The sequence below is a fragment of the Triturus cristatus genome, chromosome 6 (genome assembly GCF_964204655.1).
Source record: "Triturus cristatus chromosome 6, aTriCri1.1, whole genome shotgun sequence".
Classification (NCBI taxonomy): Eukaryota; Metazoa; Chordata; class Amphibia; order Caudata; family Salamandridae; genus Triturus; species Triturus cristatus.
In genome coordinates this window covers 828,375,541-828,400,434 of record NC_140589.1, presented here as the reverse complement: position 1 = coordinate 828,400,434, position 24,894 = coordinate 828,375,541, and the positions used below count along the sequence as shown (strand labels likewise).

The following is a 24,894-nucleotide window of genomic DNA, read 5'->3' as shown; positions in this document are numbered from 1 at the left end:
ATGCCTTGTAAAGGTTTGTTACCTAGAGGGAAGACCCCGTCCCCTCACTAATGCAGTGATGAGGCATGTATGTCGCGACATATTGATTCATATGTGGGATAAACTTTAACAGATCAAATTATCTCATCTGCTGTCTGTGGCGTTATGTCTGGGAGCAGCCTCGAGTCTCCTTCAGTTGGCCATGTCGCAGTGGAGCTATCATCACTGAGGGACTGGTCTGATGCGTCAGATAGTTCTAGATCATGGTGTTGGTGCTGGATCTTTGCCACTGTTTGTAAGGCCTCTCACCTCTCCTGAAGAACTTGTTCTAGATTGGGGACCACCCGCAAGAGTGGAGACTGGTGTTTATTTCATTTGCGCTTTCCCCTACGGGGCCCTGAGTGACCCGTGCTTACCTGTTTGTGTGTTATTGAGCCCGGCAATGCTATATTGTGTCCAGCCGCTTCCAGCAAGGACCAGGTCTCCTCCGGTGAGTTGAAGAAGTGAGTAGATCCACCTGAGATTACCCTAAGGCAGGCTGGGAATAGGAGGGAGCATTGCATGCCGATTTCCCGTAGTTTTTCCTTGACTGCCAGAAATGATCCCCTTCTATTTTGTACTCCCAGGGCATAATATGGGAAGAGCACTTTAGTATTGTCTACCTATATCTCCCCCAAATTATTGAGTCACGCAGAGTACAGCGTTGCGGTCCCTGAAGTTGAGAAGATGGAAGAGGAAGCGTCAGGGGCGGGTTCCCGGAAGAGGTCGGCCTGCTGGCACTCAGTGGGCCCTCTCCACCACAAAGTGAGGGGAAAGCGCTTATGTCAGTAAGAGAGATTTCAGCCATTGCTCAGTATAGGACACGGCATCTGACTCTTCTGTGCCCTCAGGCAGTCCCGCAACGAGGAGGTTATTGTGGTGAGACCGCCCTTCTGCATCCTCTATTCTGCGCTCCATTGCTTCCATGAGTACTGTCAACGCTTGTATGTCTCTTACTGCAGTTTTAGTAGCAGGACAAATTTCAGCTAGCTCCTGTTTTGTTTCCTGCACCTTATCCACCAACCTCTGGTGGTCTGCATGAAGTAGCATAAAGTACGATGTAATCTTGTCTATGCTCTCCTTGACGGAGGTTCACATCTGTGTTAATGAGGTTCCCAGTTTCTCAACCGCCTATGGACGGAATCCAGTTTCAATTCCAGTGTAAGGGCAACTGCCAGCATCCTGTGGTCTTTGATCAGGTGGGTGGGTGCTATTAGTAGGCTGCAGGGCACAGGCCCATCCCAGCTTGTTGTCTCCCCATTTCCGATGGGTTTCAGGAGGAAGGCAGTATTGCTATAGTCTGTTTCACCAAGCGCTGTTGGAAGGAAGTGGGGGGGAGAGGAAAGGATGGTGCAAAATCTCCTGTTGATGCCGGTTTGAGTATGGGAGAGCGGCAGCAGATTCAGACAGTGCCAGGTGAACTTATTGGCCTCTAGAGTCGTTCATAAGATGTTTAGTTGCATGCTGTCGGGGAGCGAATCCAGGCCCCATTCATATACAATATCTACATCGACTTTTATGCCTAGGGGCGCGTTCAGGTGCTGTCGTTTTTCGTCATGGCAATCAGGTTGTGGGGATCTCAGTTCATATCTGAGTGGCGCTCCCTTTTCCTCCTTTTCCGGACAAATGCTATCTTGGCATAGGGAGGGCTACCGTCTGGTGATGTATGCCAGGTGGATTAGCTCAAACTTAGATATCCTGCCATGTGCACAGCCTTGGTGTCTTCCTGCACCATGTCCTCTGGTGTAGCAGTGCCAGGGGCCACCACAGCACCACTTGTTACCCGAGGCTGTGTGAGGACATTAAGGACATTAATGCGCATACAGGGTCAAAAGCTTTGCCTGGGTCCAACAAGACCCCCGGATCCCAGCTACGCGCCTCTGCCTCCTCTCCTCACCTGATCAGGTTTCTGTTGTCTCAGTGTCGGCAGCAGTGATTGGGATCTTATGAGTTAGGCCTCAGAGGGCCCCACTCCTCGCGGCAGCCTGGCGCGCACTCTCTGGTAGGAAGACCCAGCCCCTAGGCCCTTATGTTTTCTCTGTTGTGCACCCTTCCGGTGGTGATGCACTTGTCTCCAGCCTCGGGGGGAGTCTTTCGTCAGCGTCCCACGTGTATCTCAGGAACCGCAAACCTGGGCCCGACAAGACCCCCGAGCCTTAGCAGTGCATGAATGTCTGCCTTCTCTTGGTGTGGTAGGGTGGTGTCCCGGCCATGGCTCGCAACCCATCACACCGGCACCCACAAGCTCACGGCGGGCCCTCATGAATGGTCAGACACCTCCTCCGATCTGTCCGGACCTTCAAAAAAGGTTCTTGCTCGTCTGTCACCATCAGCGGAAGTGGGGCCCGGTGAGTCCCCCGGCGCCGTGCCGACCGCCATCTCACCCTCGGTATCTTCTTAGCCAGAGTCAATGGTTGCCGAGATTCACCCAGTTAGACTACTGCCAGGTCCCCTGGAGGCACTCCCCGTTTTTAATCACTGTCCGCTTCAGTAGCTCATCCGCCGATCCACCAAGCAGGCTCGGGTGCGTTAGCTCATCTCAATCGGCACGCTGTATCATAGCGCGTAGCTGGTGCCATCTTGCTCCTGTGATGTTTGGTACTTTTAGATTGCGACAGGATGTGCAGATGGCACTGCAGACTTATGGAATTAGGCAGATAATCGGGCCAAGCTGCGGAGCCTCCCTAGAGTGCGTTCGCCATCTTGGCTGGCTAGCCACGCCCCGACTGCAGGACAGTCAGCTTGAGAATTTGAAGCGATTTGAGGAGTTCAGACAGGAGGTTAGCTACAACATCAGTTTAGATCGGTCTACCCTGCAGGTATATTCTGGAGTGTTTCGTGATGTGTCAATGTCATCAGAGGGAGGAACTGATGGTGTGGAAATCTCAGTTAATTTGTAACGGGTACATCATAATCACATGTAGAGAGCACCCGCATATAATCATTTACTGTATAAAGTGAAGTGTTAGAATTGTGAAATGTATTGTTGCGGGGATTCTGCACATATACAGAACTATGCACAGGAAGACGGGACCGCAGTGAATAGGAGGTGTGCCGACCAACCACATTAGTACCCAAAATCTCAAACCGACTAGCTATAGTGTCTCATTCGTTCTCAGTCTACAGCGAAGCTACCAATGATTAGACAACCCAGAACACGTCACTATATCTTAGGAATCGTGGGAGTCAGACAACTCTTTCACTCACTCACTCACACTTGTCCACAATGCGAATAAACAGAGACGTGGTTTAGTTTAAAATGTTTATTTTAACTAACGCGCTCTTTGGTACAGTACACGTGCCGTTACTAGCAGCAAAATGCATAAACACAATATAGTAAGCATAGTTACAATTCCATAGAATACAAACTGGGATATAATTTTATGAAGACGGTGGAAAAGGGAAACCTAACCACCTTCCTCGTTGTAAGAAACAGTTTATTATAAAATGAAAGACCTCTGCGCTTTGTCAGCAGACCCCCATACCTCAAGGCATAGATGAAAGGATCACATCACCGCACAAGCACAGCTCTTCTCTCTGGAAAGATGTCTCTCCAAGTGTGTCAAAACATGTTTTGTTTGCAATATTAAAGCACAAGGGGGCAGATTTACAATAACTGGCGCATCCCTGCATATCAGGAGGGATGCGCCAGTTATTTTGCGGCACGGCAGACACCTCTTGCGCCACCATGGATGCGCCGCATTTACAATGCGGCACACCATGGGGCAAGAATAGACAGATGCGTGACTCATCTGCTGCCGTAAAGGTGACGCATTGCTGGAGTCACGTCGCAAGCGCGAAGCAGCTCCAGCAAGGCTCGGGGTGCCCCTATGCCTACCATGCTGCGTTAATCCTTACGCCTGCTTCAAGCAGGCGCAGGGTTTTGATGCAGCATGGCCGCAAAAGTGACTGAGTGAAATCTTGTAGATTTCACTCAGCCACTTTTAGGAGGAGTTCCTGCGCCGGAACGCCCTCCCCTGCGCCGGAACGCCCACATGTGGCACAGGGCTTTACAACGTGACGCATCTCCCTAGATGCGTCACGTTGTAAATACCCCGCAGCATTGCGCTGGCTTTGCGCCGCCGCTGTGTCACAAAAGTAACGCAACTGCAGTGCAAATGTGGCATACGGGGCTTGTAAATCTGCCCATGGTTTCCAGTAGTGCAGCTGTAGGTAGTATGTTATGTCTAGGTGCGAGGGACTGACCAGAACAGAACAACAAGGGACATTGTTGGTTCACCTTGTACATTGTGAGCAGACTAAACCTCAGAGCACAGCAGAGAACGTGATACGCAGAAGGTTCTGCTTGCAGTGTCGTACGCAAAAGCAGCCTCATGATAGAGAATCTCATGCTAAGTTAGCAAATGTCGACAATGGGCCCCTAAGCTCTACTACACCCTCCCCCTGGTAAGTCCATCATATGTAGGCATAGGATGAAAGCAGAGTTCAAAAAGTGTGAGTAGTCATTAAAAGGCATGTCCATAATTTTGGAAAAACAAAGACGAGAGTCTATATAAAAAAACAAGTTCGGGAAGAAGTAGAGAAGAAGAAAAAAGGAGAGAAAAAAAAAATGGGTATGCATGCGTCTAATCCATCAAGGTATAGGAGCAAAAGAATGCAATACCTTCCAAAAGTCTTTATTCATTCATGTGAACTCGTTATTTATTTTCCAAACTAAATCAATTGATTCTTGATAAATTCATATGTCCGTATATACATATCTCCCTATACATTTCGGGCAGATCGCCCTTCGTCAGGGGAGGTATCTGTAGGGGCAATAAGCTGAGAATACCTTGTTGGTCACCAAACGAAAACAAGGGAAGCGTATCCCTACACCAATGAAACCAGTGTCTCTAAAGTCCATGTAGTGGTCACCGCTGATTAAAAGTGAGAAACGTACATCAGTTGTGAGGTAATCCAGCGTATGAACGACGCATACAGGAGAATAAAATCAAAAAATAAAATCATGGGAGTCCTTAGTATTAATAAATGCGCGTAAGGTAGTGGTTCAAGACGAAAAAAAGTTTGTTGACGACATGCATGCCGTTTTAGGTCTATTTGAAGTGTGGATCATGCTAATGTCCGCACAACAGTGATAAAAAGGCAAATGCCTGAGTTGTAATAAGCATGCAGTGCACTTTAATATGTGTATAACCGTGTGGCGACTCGGCAATCCGTGCCAGAGACAAACTTACGGCGTGTACGCATGTAAGAAGTTACACAAATTGTAAAAGACGAAATTAGTGGATAAAAATAAAAACTTACGGCATGCGCGCGTGTTTGAGGTTATACAAACAAGAAAAAACTAAATTAGTAGATGACATCAAGACTTACATTACTTATTCTCTGTAATGGTCATGAGCGTTAACTACTCTATTCGATATGTATTATAATGCTAATAAAATATTAAAAAGACTTACATTACGGCTGTTCAGCAGTGACGTTTGTTCGAGCTGGTGAGTGACTTTGCCTCGCGCGAGTGGTATCAATAAAGTGCCGGTGAGCCATGAGATAAACATAAATAAAGGACTGAAAATGCAAACGGTTAATGTGTTCCGAAACTTAGGGCGCCATGTTAAAATGTGGAGTGCAAAAACGGATATATATAACATGCAAAATGTGAGTAATGATGTGTGTAACACATACAACAAACATTCAAAGAAAAGAGTTTACGAGTGGAGGAAACTAAATAAGTGGGTATACCAAAAACGTGTGCATTGGTTTACAAACAAGTGTGGGTGAAAGCTGCCCTAATAACGCTATGGTACCTGGTGTGAACCAAGAAATATCAGTATCCGAGATGTATGTGATCTCTGAGGTGTCTGTTAAAGCAGGTCTTGAAGGAGAATGTGGTCAAGAAAAATAGGCTGTTAACAACGTGGTGTTTGGAAGGTATAAGAGAATGGAATGGATGTAGAACAGTGCAAGTGGGATAGTGGATGTGAATGGGCTGGTAAGATAAAGATGACTACCAAATGTGTGGGATGAAAGTGAATATGAAAATATTGTACAAAAATAAACAACAACCATATACAGACTTCAAAACAAAAAAGGACAAAGTGTCAAAGGTGATAATCACTGGTTGTGACATAAAATGCGCAATTCTAATCCACATGATCTCAAAAGAAAAAAGAAAAAAAACGAAAAATAACATCAGACAATGAAAGCCACAGATTGTGACATAGATATGTAATGTCAGTTTCATAGATAACATAAACTTCATACGGTCATTGAGACCGTTAAGTTTCATAGAGTCCAAGTATTTAATCCAGTAGTTCTCTCTCTCTAGTTTGAAAAATAAATAACAGGTTCACATGAATGAATAAAGAATGCAACGCATGAACCGCCAATCACCTTTGTTGGAAAGTTCTTTGATAAGTGTTTTGTATCCTGCTTCACGCAGGTTCTTCAGCTGTACCCAGAGGGATGTCGCTGAGTTAAGCGCCACTACTTCAACGTATTCACTATTACACCCCTGTCAGAGGGTGATACCCCAGGAGCACGCTACAATTATACATCTCAAGTACAGCCAATGTAGTGCGTGTTCTAAACACGTTTGATACCTTCCAAAAGGACATTGTTGTGGTTTGTAGAAAAAAGAGACGCCACCCAATTTAGCAAAGGCGAATGTACAAGAATGCTCCTCATAGTCGAGTGCCTCCATTAGCATTGCCAGATAACTTGTGTGATATTCAATGTAACTCCGAAGTAGGAGATTCTGTGCAGCCGCACAGATATCCCATTGTGCCAAAATTCCATGTGCAGTCGCACACACCATTAATCCAATCCCAAAACAGTCCCGCTCATGAGCCTCTAATGGGCTCATCAGCTGTTCGAAATCCGGGTCCGGACATGACGTATTGGAAAGGCATAAATCCAACGCCCATACAAAATCACATCTCAAGCAGGAAAACACAGGTTGCACGCAGTTCAAATATGCAAAACGGAAGGACAACCCATGACACTGATTGTTGCCAGTGGTAATGTACCGAAGCATTCATGCATTCGGTCACGGAGTAATTGGAGCTGGCCCGGTCTGTGTAGAGCCACAGGAGGAGCAGCCATTGCGGAGCAGACACAGCAGAAGTAGAATTCCAGCCACTAGCGCCAATACTAAAGGAAACCCACCAAAGACACATGAATGCAGGTATTACACCAAATATATTCTAAAAAGACGTAACAAGGCCAGAGCCCACAGCTTTAAAAAAATGCAGCAGGCCTTGAGTATTAGACGTATTAAATATGCGATGGATGAGCTCCCCAAAATGTTGTGGCAGGTTTGTGTTTAGAAGCATTTGAACTTCAGTAGCTGCGCCGGCTACCTGCAGGCTGAAGGTTTCTCACGCGGAAGTAAGGGGTACTTCTTGTTGGGTTAAAAGCGCTCTTAATCTGCTCAATATGTTGAAATCTGCTTTCAAAGTTGGTATTGAAGGCCAAACTGAACTATCCAGCGGGCCACGCGGGGGTGGAAAAAGCACATTATTGCAACAAATTACGCGCTGGGTAACAGTAACAATGTATGGTATTCCAGCAAGCAAGCCGCAGTATGTTTTTGCATACCAGCAAATGACCTACTGTGGAATCACAGTCCTCCCCGGTAAGATATACCTCTGTGTCGTCCCTAAAACAGAGATAGGTGAAAGACAAAGACCATAATTCATGCAGAAAAGCGCTCCCAAGGGGTTCAAAGCGGCCTACAGGGTAATGTTTCATGCAGGAAGTGAATTGAAACAGCGAGAAAGGCAGAGAGATAACCCACGGATGAGCCAAACAGCCGAGTCAGTTTCAGCTACAGAGAAGGGCAAAGGATCGATTTTTTCAATGAGTAGAAGACTGTTTGTAACATCTTTCATGGACATGAATTGTTGTTTGTGTGTTAAATTAAAAGCCTAAAACAAAGCAGTTGCATTCCAATTTTCCCATGGCACTTTTCACATTTTCAGACTTTGCTAAGTCCATGGAAATTGCATCACAGAACGCAATTGATTCTGACCATAATATAACAGAGACACATCTTCTTGCACAATGTCAATTACAGACGAAACAATATTGTTTAATGTATAAATCCGGGAAGACAGTGTGTTAATACTGTTGTCGAAAACAGCCAAAACTTTTTCTAAGTTAGCCTGGTCTATCTCCCTTAAACGAGATACCGCTTCAATTTGAGAAAGTTTGCAAATTACATTGTAAGCAGCAAATATCCATCATTTTGTTCTTGGAGCCCTAGGTCCTAAGACAAAATTCGCCAAATTAATATTGTTGGATAAAAATGATAAATGTTGAATTTGACGGCCAAACCAACCACCTTAGGGGATCCATTTCAGATACATTAAATGAATTACTTTGAAATAAAGAGTGTAAAGCTTCAATGGTATAATTCGTTTATGAAGTCAAGAAAACTAGGACGGGTGGCAGAGCTTTCAGTGTAGCCGCCTCACAACTCTGGAACGATCTTCCCTTAAATATTAGATAAATCAAATCTCTGCTTCCATTTAGGAAAAGCGTAAAGACTTGGCTCTTCCCAAAGGAATAGTTATACGAGCTACTCAGTATCTGCAAACAGGTTATTTTTTATGCACACTGACAGGTTAAGTCTCAGCTTCAGGATACCCGTAGGGTGACACTTTTTGCGCTATATACGTTCAAGTTACATTACATTACATTACATGAGCGCCAATCTTTATATTCAGTTAGAGAGGGAACAGCAGGGGTGTTCATTTTCTTTGTCAGGCCAATCCAAAGCATGTAAATGTAAATCCAGTATTTGTAAAGCGCGAACAGCTACCTGAAGGCATCCCGTCGAAGGGGCCGCTGTGAAGATTCAGCAAGCTACTGCCCAGAGTCACATGGTTCTGGGCTGACCTGCCACCGGGGACCGAACCGTGAGCCCCAGATTCCAGCATCAGTCGCACTGGCCGCGGTGCCACACCTCCTCCCATGTAGTTTGGTATACTGTATTATTTAAATATGGGATGGGATGTGGCAGGCACGATGTAAGGACTCAGTGCCTCGTACTTGCCAGTCCTTAGAGCCCCAGATTGATTTCAAATCAATTGTGTCCTTCCAATGATCATAACCTTGTAGGGAGAGATCATGTCGGAAAGAATTAAAATGAATTAATTTGCTGTGGGTCAATATGACTTTTGTAGAGGCAGAACCGCTCAGTTTAAAATAATACGACTCTGGGTTCGACCTATCAAAGTCTGTGAAGTATGTAAACTTATTTATAAGTGTTTTTGAGATCCCTTTTAACAGTGTCGGGCAATGTTTCCATTGAGTGTAATTAACCACAGGATGTAATGAATTAGCCCTGTGTAGGAAATGATGCCCATCATTTTGATGACAGAATAGATCAGCATAATTGGCAGAATTTAAATATAAGTCTTCAGCATCAAAAGCAGCATAATACTTTAAATCAGAAAACAAGGCCTGTATTGCATGCACATCCCAATCATCAGAACGTATGTCTTTAGTCACCACATCGCCCATAGATACACAAAACAAATATGGTACATTGATGACCTCAGTAGGACCATGGGCCTCATATTCTACTTTATCCCAGACGATACCATCAGAAACTGGGAACGTTGAAATGTGAACAAGAGTCTGGTCACGCTTCATGATGTCTGAAGATGAGTGGGGGGCCAAAATACCATCAACGAAGTTCACAGCAGAGCGTTCAGGCAATATGTGACCATTGATGAGGAGGATAAAGACAGTTACAAATCCAATCGACATGAAAATAAAAACCAGGATAAGGACTATCCAGACATATGTCATAGACATAGAGGGACCAAATAAGTCTGCTTAAACCAGGAGAAAAAAATATTCAATTTGGTTGGGTCCCTTGATAAAGTGGAGGACGAGTCATAGGAAAAACTCACTGCCATGATACAAAGGAGAATCCGGCAAATCATGCAAAGAGTCAGTTGTGGGATATGTGTAGTCAGCCTCCACGTTGCAGGAGGAAGCTGGGGGAACAGAAAAAAATTCAACAACAGGGTCCATCTCGATGACAGTGTCGTGTAGCAGCCTGGAAGAAGTGGTACTCTCACGAATCTTTGAAATTGTGAGACATGATACAGCAAGCGTCACACTATTCAGAATTGGCCAGATGTTGTAGCTTGACATTGTCCACCGAAATGTTGCTGTTGTCTTTGCAACCTGGAAGGGGAGGTAAAATCAATGTTCGAATACCCTTTAGGCCAAGTACTGGAACTGGTGCACGATAAGAGGGACCAAATTCTTTTTTGTTCTCCACCTTTTCTCGGACCACATCTCCAACCTTAGGAAGCCAGCCGACCACCAGATTTAGGAGTGCTGCATCAGTTGCTGAGGACAAATGATCTGTAGCAAGACTGGCACGGGTCTCTTGTAGGTTCTGTAACATAGTAGAATGATTATCTACGTCTAGACCATCAAGCTCTGGCACAAACATTTTAATGGCAAAGAGCATTTCGTATGGGGTCTGCCCACCCAGAGGTCTTCTAGGGAGATTATTTAGTGCACATTGGACTCCATACAAATGGGTTAACCAGTTCCTACCAGTACCTAAGACTCTAGCTGTCAAGGATTGCTTTAAGTCACGGTTCATTCGCTCCACAATTGAGTTGCCCTCAGGCCTGTATGGAGACGAAAATTGCACCAGCACCCCCATAGACTTCATCGCATCCTTATATGCCTTAGAGGCGAACGCTGGACCTTGGTCAGAATGAAAGGTGCCACAGGCACAAATCCCTACAAAGACAAGCAAATCTCTGATGACATTTCGAGCGTCAGCACTGCATTTTGGCCACACCAAAAGGAATTTAGTGCAAGAATCAACTACAACTCAAATGTATTTATATGCAGTATCAGAAGAAAATTGACCGCAGTGGTCAAGATACACACAAGCAAATGGGCGATTGGCAATGCAAACCGGTGTTTGCGGTGGTCGTGTTACCGGTGAAGGCTTAATTTGTTGATAGATGTCACAAGAAAGTACATAATTATGGGTCTGTTTATATAAACCACGCCACCAGTAACGTTGTTGCAAGATAGAAACAGTCACAGACACTCCGGCATGTGCAGAAGCCATGCCTTGTGTGCGGCTTTGATTATCGTGGGACTGCGGTCCTCGTTGGGAATCAGCCGATCTCCAACATCTGGTATTCTAGCAAAGGGAACTTGTTTGGGAGTTGACTGATAAGAATACTTGGAAGGGAACCCCTGTGGATAATTAGAGCCCTCCGAAGTAGCAGCAATTGTTGCCAAAATATCATTATCAATCTTAGTTTTGGATCTTGTAATGGCTGCAACGGAACACGTGGCTACTGTAGATTTGGCAGCTTCATCAGCCAAACAATTCCCAACAGCATGTGCTCCCACACGCTAGTGGCCAAGAGTATGAATAACATGTGTGAGTGTTAGACGCGATTTAAGATCCGCCACTCGAACCCAAAGCATTTTATGCTTAATTGTGCTGCCTTTAGAGTCTTGATAATCATCTGAGACCAAAAGAATAAGTTGTCATTGAAAGACTGAACACAGTAATATGAGTCACATACAATAAGAGTCAACACTTTCGGATCTGCAAACTCGAGAGCAAGAACCAGAGCTCGCAGCTCTGCCAATTGAGCAGTACAGTCTCGTTGTGCCTGTGTATGCACTATATTAGATTTGAACTCTCCATTCACCATTGCACCAGCCACAATAGCACAAGCCGCCGAATAAGCATGTTTAGAATCCGTGGCCGTTTGTGCCGAACCATCGGTATAGATGGTACACGCGAACTCCTCCAGAAGAAGCAAAGACAGAGGAGGTGGATGAACGTGTTCACACTGCAAGAACTCCTGTGTCTGTAGAGAGGGGTTAAAAATAAACGTGACATCCGGAGACGGTAATGAAGTAGCGCATTGTATCCAACAGGGATGTAATGCTTATGAGCTCAGTACACTTGCCTTTGTCACCGCTTCTAAGGCAGGCTAAGGCGTAACCACCAAAATGCGTTTCCCCTGTGCCAGTGCGCATTCCTTCAGAACCGCCATCTGCACAGCTGTTAGAACTTTCTCAACAGTCGAAAAACGCATCTCGGCAGAAGTGTATAAGTGTGACTTATATGCGAAAGGTACTGTGTCTCCTTCGTTGTAAGTCAAGTAAGTGAAACCCACTGCGCCTGGTACAGTTTGTATCACCAGGTTAGTGTGGTTATCACGTGTCAATAAGTATTTAGATTAAAGCAAATCAGATTGCAAAGAAAGTAAAATAGCAGAATGTTCCGGTAACCAGCTGGCTTTTGAAAAGGTAGGTTGTGTCAAGGCATAAAGCGGTGTGATACTCTGGGCAAATTCGGGAATATAAGAGCACCCGAAGTTCAAAAATCCCAGCAAAGACTGAAGTTTTTACAGGGTAGTTGGAGACTGCAAACGTGCGCATTTCTACAGAAAGTGTGGAGCCAAGCCCCGACCTTCATTGTTGAGCTCCTAGCCCAAAAAGAGCACTGCATAACACGCGATGTGTGATTTAGCAATATTAAATTTGTAGCCGTAGTCCGCAAATTCCAGAATTATGCGGTCAACGCGCCACAGATACGGCCATAATTCGTCGTCTGTGAGATAAATATCATCCACATATGAGTATGCATCTGGGTCTACGCTGTCCAACAGACAACACGTGCTGCAAAAACCCCGGGCTATTCTTGTACCCCATAGACAAACGCAGGAATTTTTTCTGATTTCCACCGGATGTGAAGGCGATCCATTGACTGCATTCCGGTGACAGGTTGTGGCTATAAAAACCATTGTAAATGTCTAGTGTTGTTTTATATTTTTTACGAACTATACTGTCTACAAGAGCAGAGCTATGGGTATTCTGTACCGCAAACGTAAAACAATGTGAGTTCAAATGTTGATAATCCAAAACTATGCGGTATGCCCCATCGGGTTAAGGTACAGGAAAAAGAGGATTATTCATAGGCGACACACATGTCTCAGTCACTCCTTGATACTCTAACTGAGCCAGAATATCAGAAACTGGACCTTTGGCTTCCCGCCGGATGGGATATTGGGGCTGAGGTTGAGGCATTGACCGCAATGGAATGTCGTGTGGCGGGGAAACTTTATCCCAACCCACTTGATTATGGTACAGTGCCGGTGCAAGGGCCAAAGCCCAATCAGCTGCAAAAGCCTCCGCTTGTTCCTTGGGGACGTAAAGTAAAAAACTCAGAAGAATCACATCTTCCCCCTGCGCTGCAGGAAAAAACCAAAGGTGGGGGCCAATCTGCCTCTGCTAACAAAATGTCAGATGAAGCGGTTAGATTCTCCCCAAAAATCCCTTTCATGACACGTTCAATGTCACCCTCAATATGACAACCCATATCATACTGCCAATCCGGGGGGGCAACCCGGGTGTCAGCCATTTCTACAGTAATGAAAGTGTCAGTTGCTGTCGCCTTCAGACAAGGACGGAGTGCTTCCCGCACTATGGTAACTTCCGCTGCACTGTCTAGCAGGGTTACTGCCCAAGTCCAATCCAGCAGTCGGGTTCTCACCGTCTGAGGCATATCTCACTGTTAAAGAGGCAACTTTTTTCTTTTGAAACGGGGCACGGTACGGGGTTGTTCCTCCTGTTTCCCCTTGCCGTCAAATTGACGCGGTTGATCTCATCCCTGTGGCGCAGGGTGACTTTTGCCATGATCCTGGCGCTCCCCTGCTCCAATCTGCGAGCCAGATAAGTTCTGTGAAGAACGAGGAGAAAGCTGATCAGGGACCTGAAATCTATCAGGAGTCTTAATTTCACACCGTCGCGCAAGTCATAAGTATGCTCCGAAGCTTCAGGTGTTGGTGATCCAGCACGCGACCCTTGCTTCTGTTGTTGTTGTTCCTTCTTTTTATTCTCCCAGTTCTTTTTAGAAAAGAATGGACGCCCATCTGTATCAGATTGAGCCTTCTGTGTTTGAGACTGTGCTTGCACATGTGCAAAATGTTTAAGTCCCAAACTATTGCGGCCAATGGTTGCATAAGCCTTTGCAATAGTTTTCGGTAATTTGCGTGGACTGTCCACTCCAGGGATTGCCGCCAAGCCGCTAGCGACTTGAAAGCTTACTGCATCGCACTTGACCGTGGCAAGGATCAAATCAGCCACCACGTCGAACACTCCCACTAGCCTCATCCCTAATTCCACTGATGCCTCAGCACCATGCTCATCCTGAACACACTTAATCACGGAGGGAAGTACAGTCAAGGAGGGAGTGCCGGAACACTTCGAATATACAGCCGCGAACACCTTGCCCCAGGTGCTACAATCACCTAATTCGGGAATCAATTCTTTAGGTAAACTAATAGTCAAAATTCTGTGTTTATCTACAGGAGATGTAGTAGGAAAAACAGCTTCTAGCTGTCCAAATTTCTCAGCAAGCCAATAAGGTAATTCATCCTTATTTGTCGGTCGCTTGCACAGCACCGAAGTAACCATGATGGGACTGATAGATACACCAAGAGTTCTCTCAGGCTGTGCAGCAACTCCAGGGGGTTCCACCTGGTAATTGTGTGACATGAACTGAATAACAGCTCTTTGAACTGTTATCAGGGAAGTATGTAACAAACGTAGCTCGGGCAGCATAGCTGCAGTCAACGCACGTGGGTGAGGGGTATACCCAGCCAACATCGGCCAAGTGGCCCGTCAATAGACAAAGGACCCAAACGGACTGGCGAGAATGAGTGAGGAAGGGCGCCATTAAACCAAATTCGGTATTGCCAAGCTGTGAGCGGAACCTCAAGGGTCCGATAGGGCTGATATGCGATCGGAACAGCCGTGGCAGTGTATTCAAGGAGCAGGTTATCTGTCCCATCCACCGTCGGAAAGGTTACCCAAGAGTAAAAGACTTCAAAGCGGAATGCTGAATCCGCCTCTACTGAAAAAATCACGCCACTCCAGCATCAGAGACGCCATGGAGTCGTAAATAATCCCTGAGTGGAGTGCAATTATGTGGTGAAATATTATGCGCCATTACGAAAAGCAATGTACAACTTAAAAATCGGCAGCACAACAAGGGTTAAGAACAAAGAGAGAGGCCTTTTCTAAAACTTCAAGCCTGAAAGAACCCATAAAAATGTCAATATAGGAGGTTAAACTGTCACAGCTGTCTCCGGAGGCAGAAGTGAGGGTATTGTGGACAAGCACAAGCACTACTCAAGAGCCTTGCAGATAAGAACCAGACCAAACATTGGCGCCATGTTGCGGGGATTCTGCACATATACAGAACTATGCACAGGAAGACGGGATCGCAGTGAATAGGGGGTGTACCGACCTACCACATTAGTACCCAAAATCCCAAACTACTAGCTATTTTGTCTCATTTGTTCTCCTTCTACAGCGAAGCTACCAATGATTAGGCAACCCAGAACACGTCACTCTATCTTGGGAATTGCAGGAGCCAGACAACTCTTTCGCTCACTCACTCATACTTGTCCACAATGCGAATAAACAGAGACGCGGTTCAGTTTAAAATGTTTATTTTAACTAACGCACTCTATGGTTCAGTACATGTGCCGTTACTAGCAGCAAAATGCATAAACACAATATAGTAAGCATTGTTACAATTCCATAGAATACAAACAGGGATATCATTTTATAAAGACGGCGGAAAAGGGACTAAGAAACCTAACCACCCTCCCCGTTGTAAGAAACAGTTTATTATAAAAAGAAAGACCTCTGAGCTTTGTCAGCAGACCCCCATACCTGAAGGCATAGATGAAAGAATCACATCACAGCACAAGCACAGCTCTTCTCACTGGAAAGATGTCTCTCCAAGTGTGTGAAAACATGTTTCGTTTGCAATATTAAAGCACATGGTTTCCAGTAGTGCAGCTGTGGGTAGTATGTTATGTCTAGGAGCGAGGGACTGACCAGAACAGAACAACAAGGGGCATTGTTGATTGACCTTGTACATTGAGTGCAGACTAAACCTCAGAGCACAGCAGAGAACGTGAAAGCAGAAGGCTCTCATGTGAACGGAGCATAAACAGAGTTTGCGAAATATATGCTAGCAGTGTGGTGCGCAAAAGCAGCCTCAGGGCAGCGAATTTCATGCTAAGTTAGCAAATGACGACAATGGGCCCCTAAGCTCTACTACAGTATTATTAACATGAATAAGTGATGTATTTTAGGCCATTGACAAGTAGCATGTAAAAGTAACATGGAAAATGAATGTAACAAGCAGAGAACGTTAACATGAAGATCCTCATGTTGTGAAGCTGATGATAATTCGTTTACTAAATGTGCTTATTAATTATGTCATTTCATAAGTAGGTAAATCTATTAGTTGAAAGTGCATTAATGTTATGTGGATTCATAAAACTTACAAAGTGCATTCTTATTTTAGCTGAAATTCATAGGCCTGAAACGCAAGTCCCTGAAGATTCTCGTTTTAGAATTAACAGTTTGAATTTCATGTGTTGTGAAATCTTTTCTTTCCCATGTTTTGTGTTGCAGGTGAAGAAGCTCTCTTGTTAGAATGATGTTTAAATTTTACTAGCTAGGCAAGGAGAGAAGAAGTTATATCATGTGGCTTGAGTCAATAAAGGAAGGTCATTGCGTTTCACACAGGAGAGGCCTGAGAACCAAGGACAAATTGTAGAGAGAAAGGTATACCATCGACATCGTGGAAAAATACCTTCAGGCCTGTACCCAGAGCCGATGGCATGATTCGAAATGCACCATGGGAGTGCTACTCGTGGATAACTGGTTGTTGGAATTAGGGATAGCACCCCTCTTCTTTCTTGCCTTCAGAGAGACAGCATCTTAAAACAAGTTCTTTTATTCTTTCTGAAAATGTTTAAGTAGGGATGTCACCTTAGTGTTAGAGTAGGAATAGATTTAATGATTTTAACTAACCAAACTTCGATGCAGGGAGATCTGGACTCATGCTTCCTGATTTTCTGCATCTTACTTCTTGAACTAATTGTGTTGTTTATGATGCACCGTCGAAACTGGTTGCGCAGATTTGGCTACATGTTACTAACTTTGTATTTCTATACCCTCATGTTGAGGTGTTTTATGTCCAGTTATTTTTAGCTTTGTAATAAAACTAACTAACCTGAAGTAGTTGTCCTTGGGTTATTATGTATCAATGAGAGTTATTTGCTAATTGATTCTTTTCCTAACAGCTTTTCTCCCCTTTACACTTTCATGCTGCAAAAAAGAACCATCGGAGTGTGACTCTAGAACAGGTCTAGAACGTATGGGTCCGGCCCTTTTATGGGCATATTATCTATTGCAGAAACTCTCAAAAATAATAAGGTTTTTAATTGTAAAACTATTTCCTCTATTTTGAGAAACAGTCCAACCAAATGTTATCTGATTTCAACCTCTATCACCATGATGTGACTATGGATGATATTCTCTTTTCTCCATTTATTATCAGAAGACAACGCGCACCCTTTCTAGTGGTGAAGTCAAAATGACTTGCAATACATCGAAATATCATGTAAAAATTCTAATTTTAGCTTAGCCTGGTTTATCCCCATTTTTTCATTGTTTTTTTTAGTAGTCATTCTTGACACATAGTAATACATGAGAAACTAAACGTATTCAAAAACATCTCACTTGTGGGTCTAGTCTAGCACGTTAGAAACATTACCTCACTTGACGTATCTGAGGAAAAAAACCTTGTGAGGGCACTGAGGCGTTTAATCTATGCCAGTTAAGCCATGATATACAAGACCCAATTTAAATAGAGCATGTTTGTAATGAAATCAAATGCTGTCTGTAAGAATTTGGGAAGACTAGAATGATCACAGGTATGTATATAGTTGGCGATTTTAGACATCTGGAACTTTCAGCATATGTGTCATCAGAGTTGGATGAATTCCTGTTTAGCCTTCAGTTTAACTTTTTTAAGATAGCATGGATGGTTGAATTTTAACAGTTTTTTCATATTAGGCCTTTGCTCAATCTTAGATCAACATAACTGAAAATGAACCTGATGGGCTCAGTGTTAATCTTTTATGATATCCTTAACATGATCTCTGTGAAAGTGGAATTTCTCAGAACCTTGCAAGACATAATGGGGATGCAGGGTTCTTTTTACATTTTAATTCTTCAAAGATGTCGGAAATCATCACAGACAAAATCAGAGAGAGGGTTACTTTTTTCCCCCTCATTATTTTTTGGTTGTCATGAACGATTGTAATAGTTACCAGATTACAAAACTTACCACTTCCAGATAATCAGCATATCTCACAAGTTTTGAAACTCGAATTAGCCGTAGCATAGACATTACTCTATATGCATGTAATCTTTCAAGTGTACGTGTATCCGAGAAACGGGCGAAAGGAGAAGAATAATCACTGCATTTAAACAAAAATAGGAAAGCCACTATTAGTAGGTGTTTTCTTTAAAAAAACATCATTTTTAATGGAAATTGAAAAATGCAACATTAAATAAAGCATCACACAAAAGATAATTCAAAAAAAGGAAATGTTTATTATCCTAGTTCTACTTCTTAGGGATCTTCATTGATAGCCCACTCGTGTGCAGTGATCCAAGCATACCTCCGTTTCAAACAATAACATATCCAGTTAGAGAAGGTGAAAGGCTTCTTCAATACATAAGACAGCATGGCAACACAAAACATAAAACCTGCTGCAAAGGGAGAAGATAACCCCATGATTAAAACATGAAGAAAAAATGTCCAGAGGCTGCATGTATAGTAAGACTAAAATATGTGCTACTCCTTAAGGAGCCAGCAACTTCCAAAACCAATCGCACTTTGTAGCAGCAGTTGCCTCACAGGCTCACTTCTTTGTGGGACCCAATTACATTTGATCTGACCAAAGGTGTATTTTTCATGTTGAAGGAGAGACTGGGCATGTGTGAGAATCACTTATGATCCCTATGATGCAGAACTTCGATTAAAAGTGAACAACGCTTCATAGGCACTTATTTGAAAGTTATAAACGTAGAATAAAATAGCAAGCTTGTCCAAAAAGGTCCTTGGTCTCTAAACTTAAATGGCAAAACAAAATCAGACGTCTTAGAACGAATCTTACCCAAAAAAGATTAATATCAGGATGAGAGATGAGGATTCTGTATTTATTTCCTCCTTATTCTTCTCAGCAGTCATATAACAATGCTTTTACATGAAAACTATCTTTCCAGCGTGACACAGGAAACAGAACGTTAAAACAACCTCGCAATTAATCTGCCTTAAAGATACTAACATCATCTTTCTCTGCTCCTCAGCAGTTATTCAAAGAGCAGCTCTTTGACAGGCTAATTTAAACTCCAGTGACAATTAGAATGCTGCCAGTACAACAGAGCATTTCTGCCAAGAGTGCTTGTGTTGGCACAGCTCAGAGAAATAAGAGTCAGTGGCACCAAACCAAGGGGCATATTAACAAGCCAGGCGATAAAATTATCGCTGCTTTAGCGGCAGAAAACTGCCGCTAAAACGGCGATAATGGGCTTGATAATATGCTCTATGGAATTCCAATTGAAGCCCATGTTAGACGTCCTTCACATCTAACATGGGCTTCAATTGGAATTCCATAGAGCATATTATCAAGCTCATTATCGCCGTTTTAGCGGCAGTTTTCTGCCGCTAAAGCGGCGATAATTTTATCGCCTGGCTTGTTAATATGCCCCCATGTGTTTTCTCTCTTTGTGCGAGTTTCACTATACATTTATCCTACCCAGGTATGTCACACCTCATATGGCTCGCCCATGCAGGGAAAATCAACATCTGCCCGAAATAGAGTGGGCATGCTAACATGCTGACAAGACAGCTTGTGGTAGATGGTAGTCAGGCCCTAAGTTTTAAGTTCAAGTATGTTGGCCCAGCTGGGACTACTTTGTTGGGAACTTAGCAGCTCTCCACTGCTAAATGGAGCAGGGTTGATTTATGGTGGTGATCCTGCTCAGTCAAACCATAAATGAACCCACAAGTCTTAATTTGCGAGTCGATTGCTTTGCTCCAAAATCTACGAGAAGCACTGAAACTTATATTGGTTATGGCATTTGACGCACGAAAAGAAATGAAAGGAAGAGATGGTCTGGTTGGAGTCAATTCTTTTCAGGATCGAAAACAATATTTTTGTGTTGTGGTATGCGAACAGTTGCCTTGTGATCCTCTTGAATATATGAGCTTGCAGCTCATTACGATTCCAAAGGAAGTAGTTGGGGGGAGCTGAGGAGGATCGCGGCCCAAGGCTGGTGTGTGACAAGGAATAAAGAAAATGTTAGCAACCTGATGTGTCTGTGTCTTTTGTGTCAGCACAATTGAGTTTTCAACTGTGACAACGAGCTGAATACATGGGTACTTTTACACCAGCCTAGACCAGGCCACCTGTCTTGGGGGCAATAACAATTATATGATGTTGGGGCACGCTTAATAACTCTAATGAAGGTGGGTGATTGATAACAATTCTGCATTGTAGGAAAGTGCCACTTTTTGCATGGTTACCCCCACCTTTTGCATGACATCTGATGCAACCTGACTTAATGTGCCCTGGGTCCTTGCCAATCAGGCTCCCAGGGCCTGTGTTCTTTCCCAAAACTGTACGATTGTACCCCCAATTGGCACATCTCTGGCCACAGGTAAGCTCCTTGCAAAATATACCATGGGTACCAAGGGCACTATGACCAGGGAAGGCCTCTAAGGGCTGCAGCACCTATTGTGCCACCCTAGACGCCTTGTATCTTAACAACCACGCACTGCCATTGCAGGCTGTGTGTTTTGGTGCAGAGAAAAGTGAAGAGTTGACATGGCACACATCCCTGTGTGCCATGCCTACAACCCACTGCCTGAGTCCCAGGTAAGCCACCCTTCTAGCAGGGTGCACTAGACATCAGGTGAGGGTACAGTGGTATGAGACCTGTACCCCTACAGTGTCTAACTCCATTCGTAGACATTGTAAGTGCAGTAAAGCCATAAAGATTACATGGGCTAGGAGTTGGTCATTAGGAACTCCATAGCTCCATAATGGCTTTACTAAAACCTGGGAAGTTTGGTAGCATGTTAAACCCATACTGATGCCAATGTGGGATTTAATGTAAAATGCACTCAGAGGGCATCTTAGAGATGCCCCCTGAAAAACAACCAGCCCTGGTGTGGTTACTGATGGCTGCCTGCCATATGCCACCCCCAGACAGGTTTCTGGACCCTTGGGTAGAGAGCCTCCGCTCTCTGGATGCAGAAACAAAGCCCATCCTGGGCAGAGGTGCCATGCCTCCTCCCCCAGGATAGGCTGGGTCCACAAACAGGAAGCTTCAAATGCCTGACACCTTTGTGAGCTGACCATGCCTTTTACTGACCCCAGCAACTGGCTCCCACTGGTTCTATCGCCCACTTTGGGCTGGAGAATCGGCGGGAAAACCAAGCTAGGAGAGAGGTTTGCCCATCTTTGCCAACCCAACCCCTCAGGTGGGGGGGCAAGGTAAAGCACACATCTCAGTCCCCTCCATCTCAAAAGTGAGGGGACCCAACCAATCAGGAAGCGGCTCATGCCCCCTGATAGAAATAGGGGTCTGCAGTTGGCAGGTTGTTACCCTGTCCAAGTAGGGACCCTTTTTCTTAGTTAGGATAAGGGGGATACACTTCTAAAATAACCCCTACTCACCCCCTGGTAGCTTGGCACAAGCAGTCAGGATCGTCTCAGAGGCAGTGTGTAAAGCATTTGCACATAATCAAAAGTAATATAGTGAAAATACTACAAAAGGACACCATATCAGATTTAGAAAAATATCCAATATTTTATCTGTGCATATAGCTTTAGACTGCATGCAATCGGTAAGGAGTCTGTCTTCTAGTGGTGATACCTCCGGTATATCCCCCCTCTCGGGATACCTCCCATGAGGGCATGTAGTATTTGGGAATATCTAAAAAGTTCTTTCTCAGATAGTTAGTACTCTTTCTGTAGTTCCGAGAATGGTATCAGTTTTCCCTTCGCCCATAGATCCCCAACCAATGAGATGCCAATGGTGTCGCATTTGTCAAACCCCTGATAGCGGCCCAGGCTCTCTGCCCACCAAAGGGGCATGACAAGCGTCACCTTTTCCCCCATCCAAAGTATTTGGTGACTTTATACCGGATGGCGACCGTTTGTCCCGTGGGCCCTGTTAGTGTCTGCTTTTTGGGGTTTGTATATAGGGCTTCACTGTACCCCCGACCCCCATCAACTACTCATCCATCTGATATGATGGATTACTCTGCTCTCAGTGGACCCACTTATTTATGACTAACAGTTGAGAGGCCCAGTAATATGCTCGGATATTGGGCAACGCTATTGCTCCATCATATCAACCCCCAGAGAGTTTGTGTGTTGCTATTCGAGGTGGCTTCCCGTCCCAGAGCAGGCCCCTGATTTCCCCATCTAGGGTTCTGAAATACACCTCAGGGACTGCTTAGGGCGTATTTTGCAGAGCATAGAGGAGTAAGAGCAGTGCCATCATTTTGAATAGCGCCGCTCTTCCCAATAGGAACAGCGGCAAAGCACGCCAGTGTCGCACGTCTGCCCTAAATTGAGCCAACTGTGCATGGAGCTTGCGCTCATAATAAAGGTCCTCTTGGGTAGTGACATAAATTCCTAAATATGTGAATCCTTCCTCTTCAATCTTTGCCTCACAGCCTGTAGGCAGGACAGGGGCAGGTCCCCGCAAGGGGAACATCACCGACTTGTACCAGTTGATGGTATATCCTGAAGATCGCCCAAATGTAGAGCAGATCCGGAGTATCCTGTCTATAGAGGAGAATGGCGACGCCACATACAGAAGCATGTCTCCCGTGTAGAGCGGAATTTTGTCCTCGTGCTCTTTTGTCCAACGCAGTCCACGGATAATTGGGTTGCCCCGTATCCAGCTTGCCAAGGGCTATAAAATCATGGCAAACAATAACGGAGTCAGTGGGCAGCCCTGCCTCGTTGCCCGGTTCAGGGAAAAAGTATTTGATATTCGCCCAATTACTACCACTTGAGCCAGGAGTGCAGTATATAACAGCCGGAGCCAATCAATGAACTTTCCCCCCCAGACCCATTCGCTCCAGGACTGCAAACGTGTACGGCCACTCAACCATATCGAAGGCCATACGTGCATCTAACGATAGTATCGCTGTGTCCTCCTGGATGGATTCCCTACGGCCCAGGACCGCGTTTAGTCATCTCAGATTAAGTGCTGTATTGTGTCCAGGCATGAAACCGGATTGGTCTGGAGGCACAAGTTTGGTCACCACTGGGATCAACCGCCAGGCCAGAACCTTTGCCAGGATTTTGACTTCTACATTGAGGAGGGAGATTGGTCTACACGAGGAGCAGTCCTCTACTGGCTTTCCCTTCTTATGTATTACTACAACTGATGCTAGTCTTTGATCCCGCGGTAGTAACCCTACCTGCTGGCTTTCCTCATACATACTGAGGAGGTGCGGCGCCACCTTAGTGGCAGTCAACTTGAGGAGTTCAATTTGTATGCCATGCGGCTCCACGCTTTATTGGTCTGAATACTGCTAATTGCTGCACCTATTTCCTCTGCTGTGAGATCTTCTTCAAGCGGGTCCCTGTCTGCTACTGAAAAGGCCCGAATTGGGAAATCCGCCAATAGCTCCCAAGCGTCCTCAGTCGTCCCTATTGCTTCTGGGGCGTAAAGCTGCGTAATGGGCCGCGAACGCCTCTGCGATTTCTTGTGGGTCTCGTAGCCAATTCCCTCCGCTCCCCGAATTGGCATAACCTGTCTGCCTTTTTTTTTTTGTCACGCCAGGCCAACAACCTGCCCGCTCTATCTCCTAATTCATATATTCTGTATTTTGTTGTGCAAATTTTACCTCTGGCCGTTTCTGTCACCAGATTCTTATATTCCCAACGTTTTATCTCTAGGGCATGCCTGGTTTCTTCATGCAGGGGGTTGGGGGGACTGCTCCAGCGCCAATATATCTTGCTCCAGGGTCTCAAGTTGAGCACTTTCTCCTTCCCATGCCCGTCCATAAGGGAGAGTGCTTGCCCCTTCAATACTCCCTTGTATGCCTCCCAAATAGTCTGAGAAGACCGAACCGATCCTACATTTTCTTTAAAATAGCAGTCTGTTGCTTTAATAATGTCCTCTTTGATGTTTGGTATTGTGAGGGACCAGGGACTTATTGATAGGGATCTACACGTAGATCTCTTACCTAAGCTAAATATTTCCCACAATGGTTTGTGGTCCGAGATTCCTCTAGCTAAGTGTTTGATGTCTGTGAAATGCTGTTTGTCATCTGTGACGGTTAGGATATGGTCTATTCGAGACAGACAGTTGTGTGCCCCGAGTGGAACGTTTACTGTTTTGCCTCAGGGTAAGCTTCTCGCCACACGTTCACGATGTCGAGCGCGGTCACGAACTCTGCTATTGTATTACAGGTGTGCAAAGTAGCTCTTGGCGGGAGCCTATCTATTCGGTCATCAAGGGTCATATTGAGGTCGCCCCTCCACCACTAGTGTCCCCTCTGGGCGATCCAGAATCATCCTATTAAGTCTGGCAATGCCACATTATGTAGTGCTGGGGGAACATATGCAAATAACAAGTTAATCCTTTTGCCTCCCCAGAAGCCCGTTGCCCCTGCAAATCGGCCCTGTATGTCCGTGTGTATCTTTTCGACGGTGAAAGGGAACGAACCCTGCACCAGGATTCCCACCCCCCTGGAACCCGAGGTGAACCTGAGGTGAACCCTGAGTGTGCGATAATTCTACATCCCCATCTATTGAGTGCCACACAGGTATTCTCAAACAGGTGGGTTTCCTGAAACAGTATCACATCCAGGGCCAGCCTTTTGATATGTTGGGTCACTATCGCTCTCTTAAGCTTGTCCCCAATGATGTTTCTGCCCCCTCCCCCGCCGTGGGCAATTGAGTAACCAGTGTTTTGTTAGAGGTCACCTGT

General features: G+C 44.9%; 1 protein-coding gene across 1 annotated transcript in view; it reads right to left on the bottom strand.

The window, feature by feature from the left end:
- LOC146817941 (potassium/sodium hyperpolarization-activated cyclic nucleotide-gated channel 1-like) overlaps positions 1–24,894 on the bottom strand; it is a 1,926,818-nt gene that overhangs the window by 1,332,853 nt on the left and 569,071 nt on the right. The window contains exon 4 of the mRNA XM_085609718.1: positions 18,212–18,344. Within this exon, the coding sequence (XP_085465844.1) occupies positions 18,212–18,344 (133 nt within the window). The remainder of the gene's footprint in view (positions 1–18,211; positions 18,345–24,894) is intronic.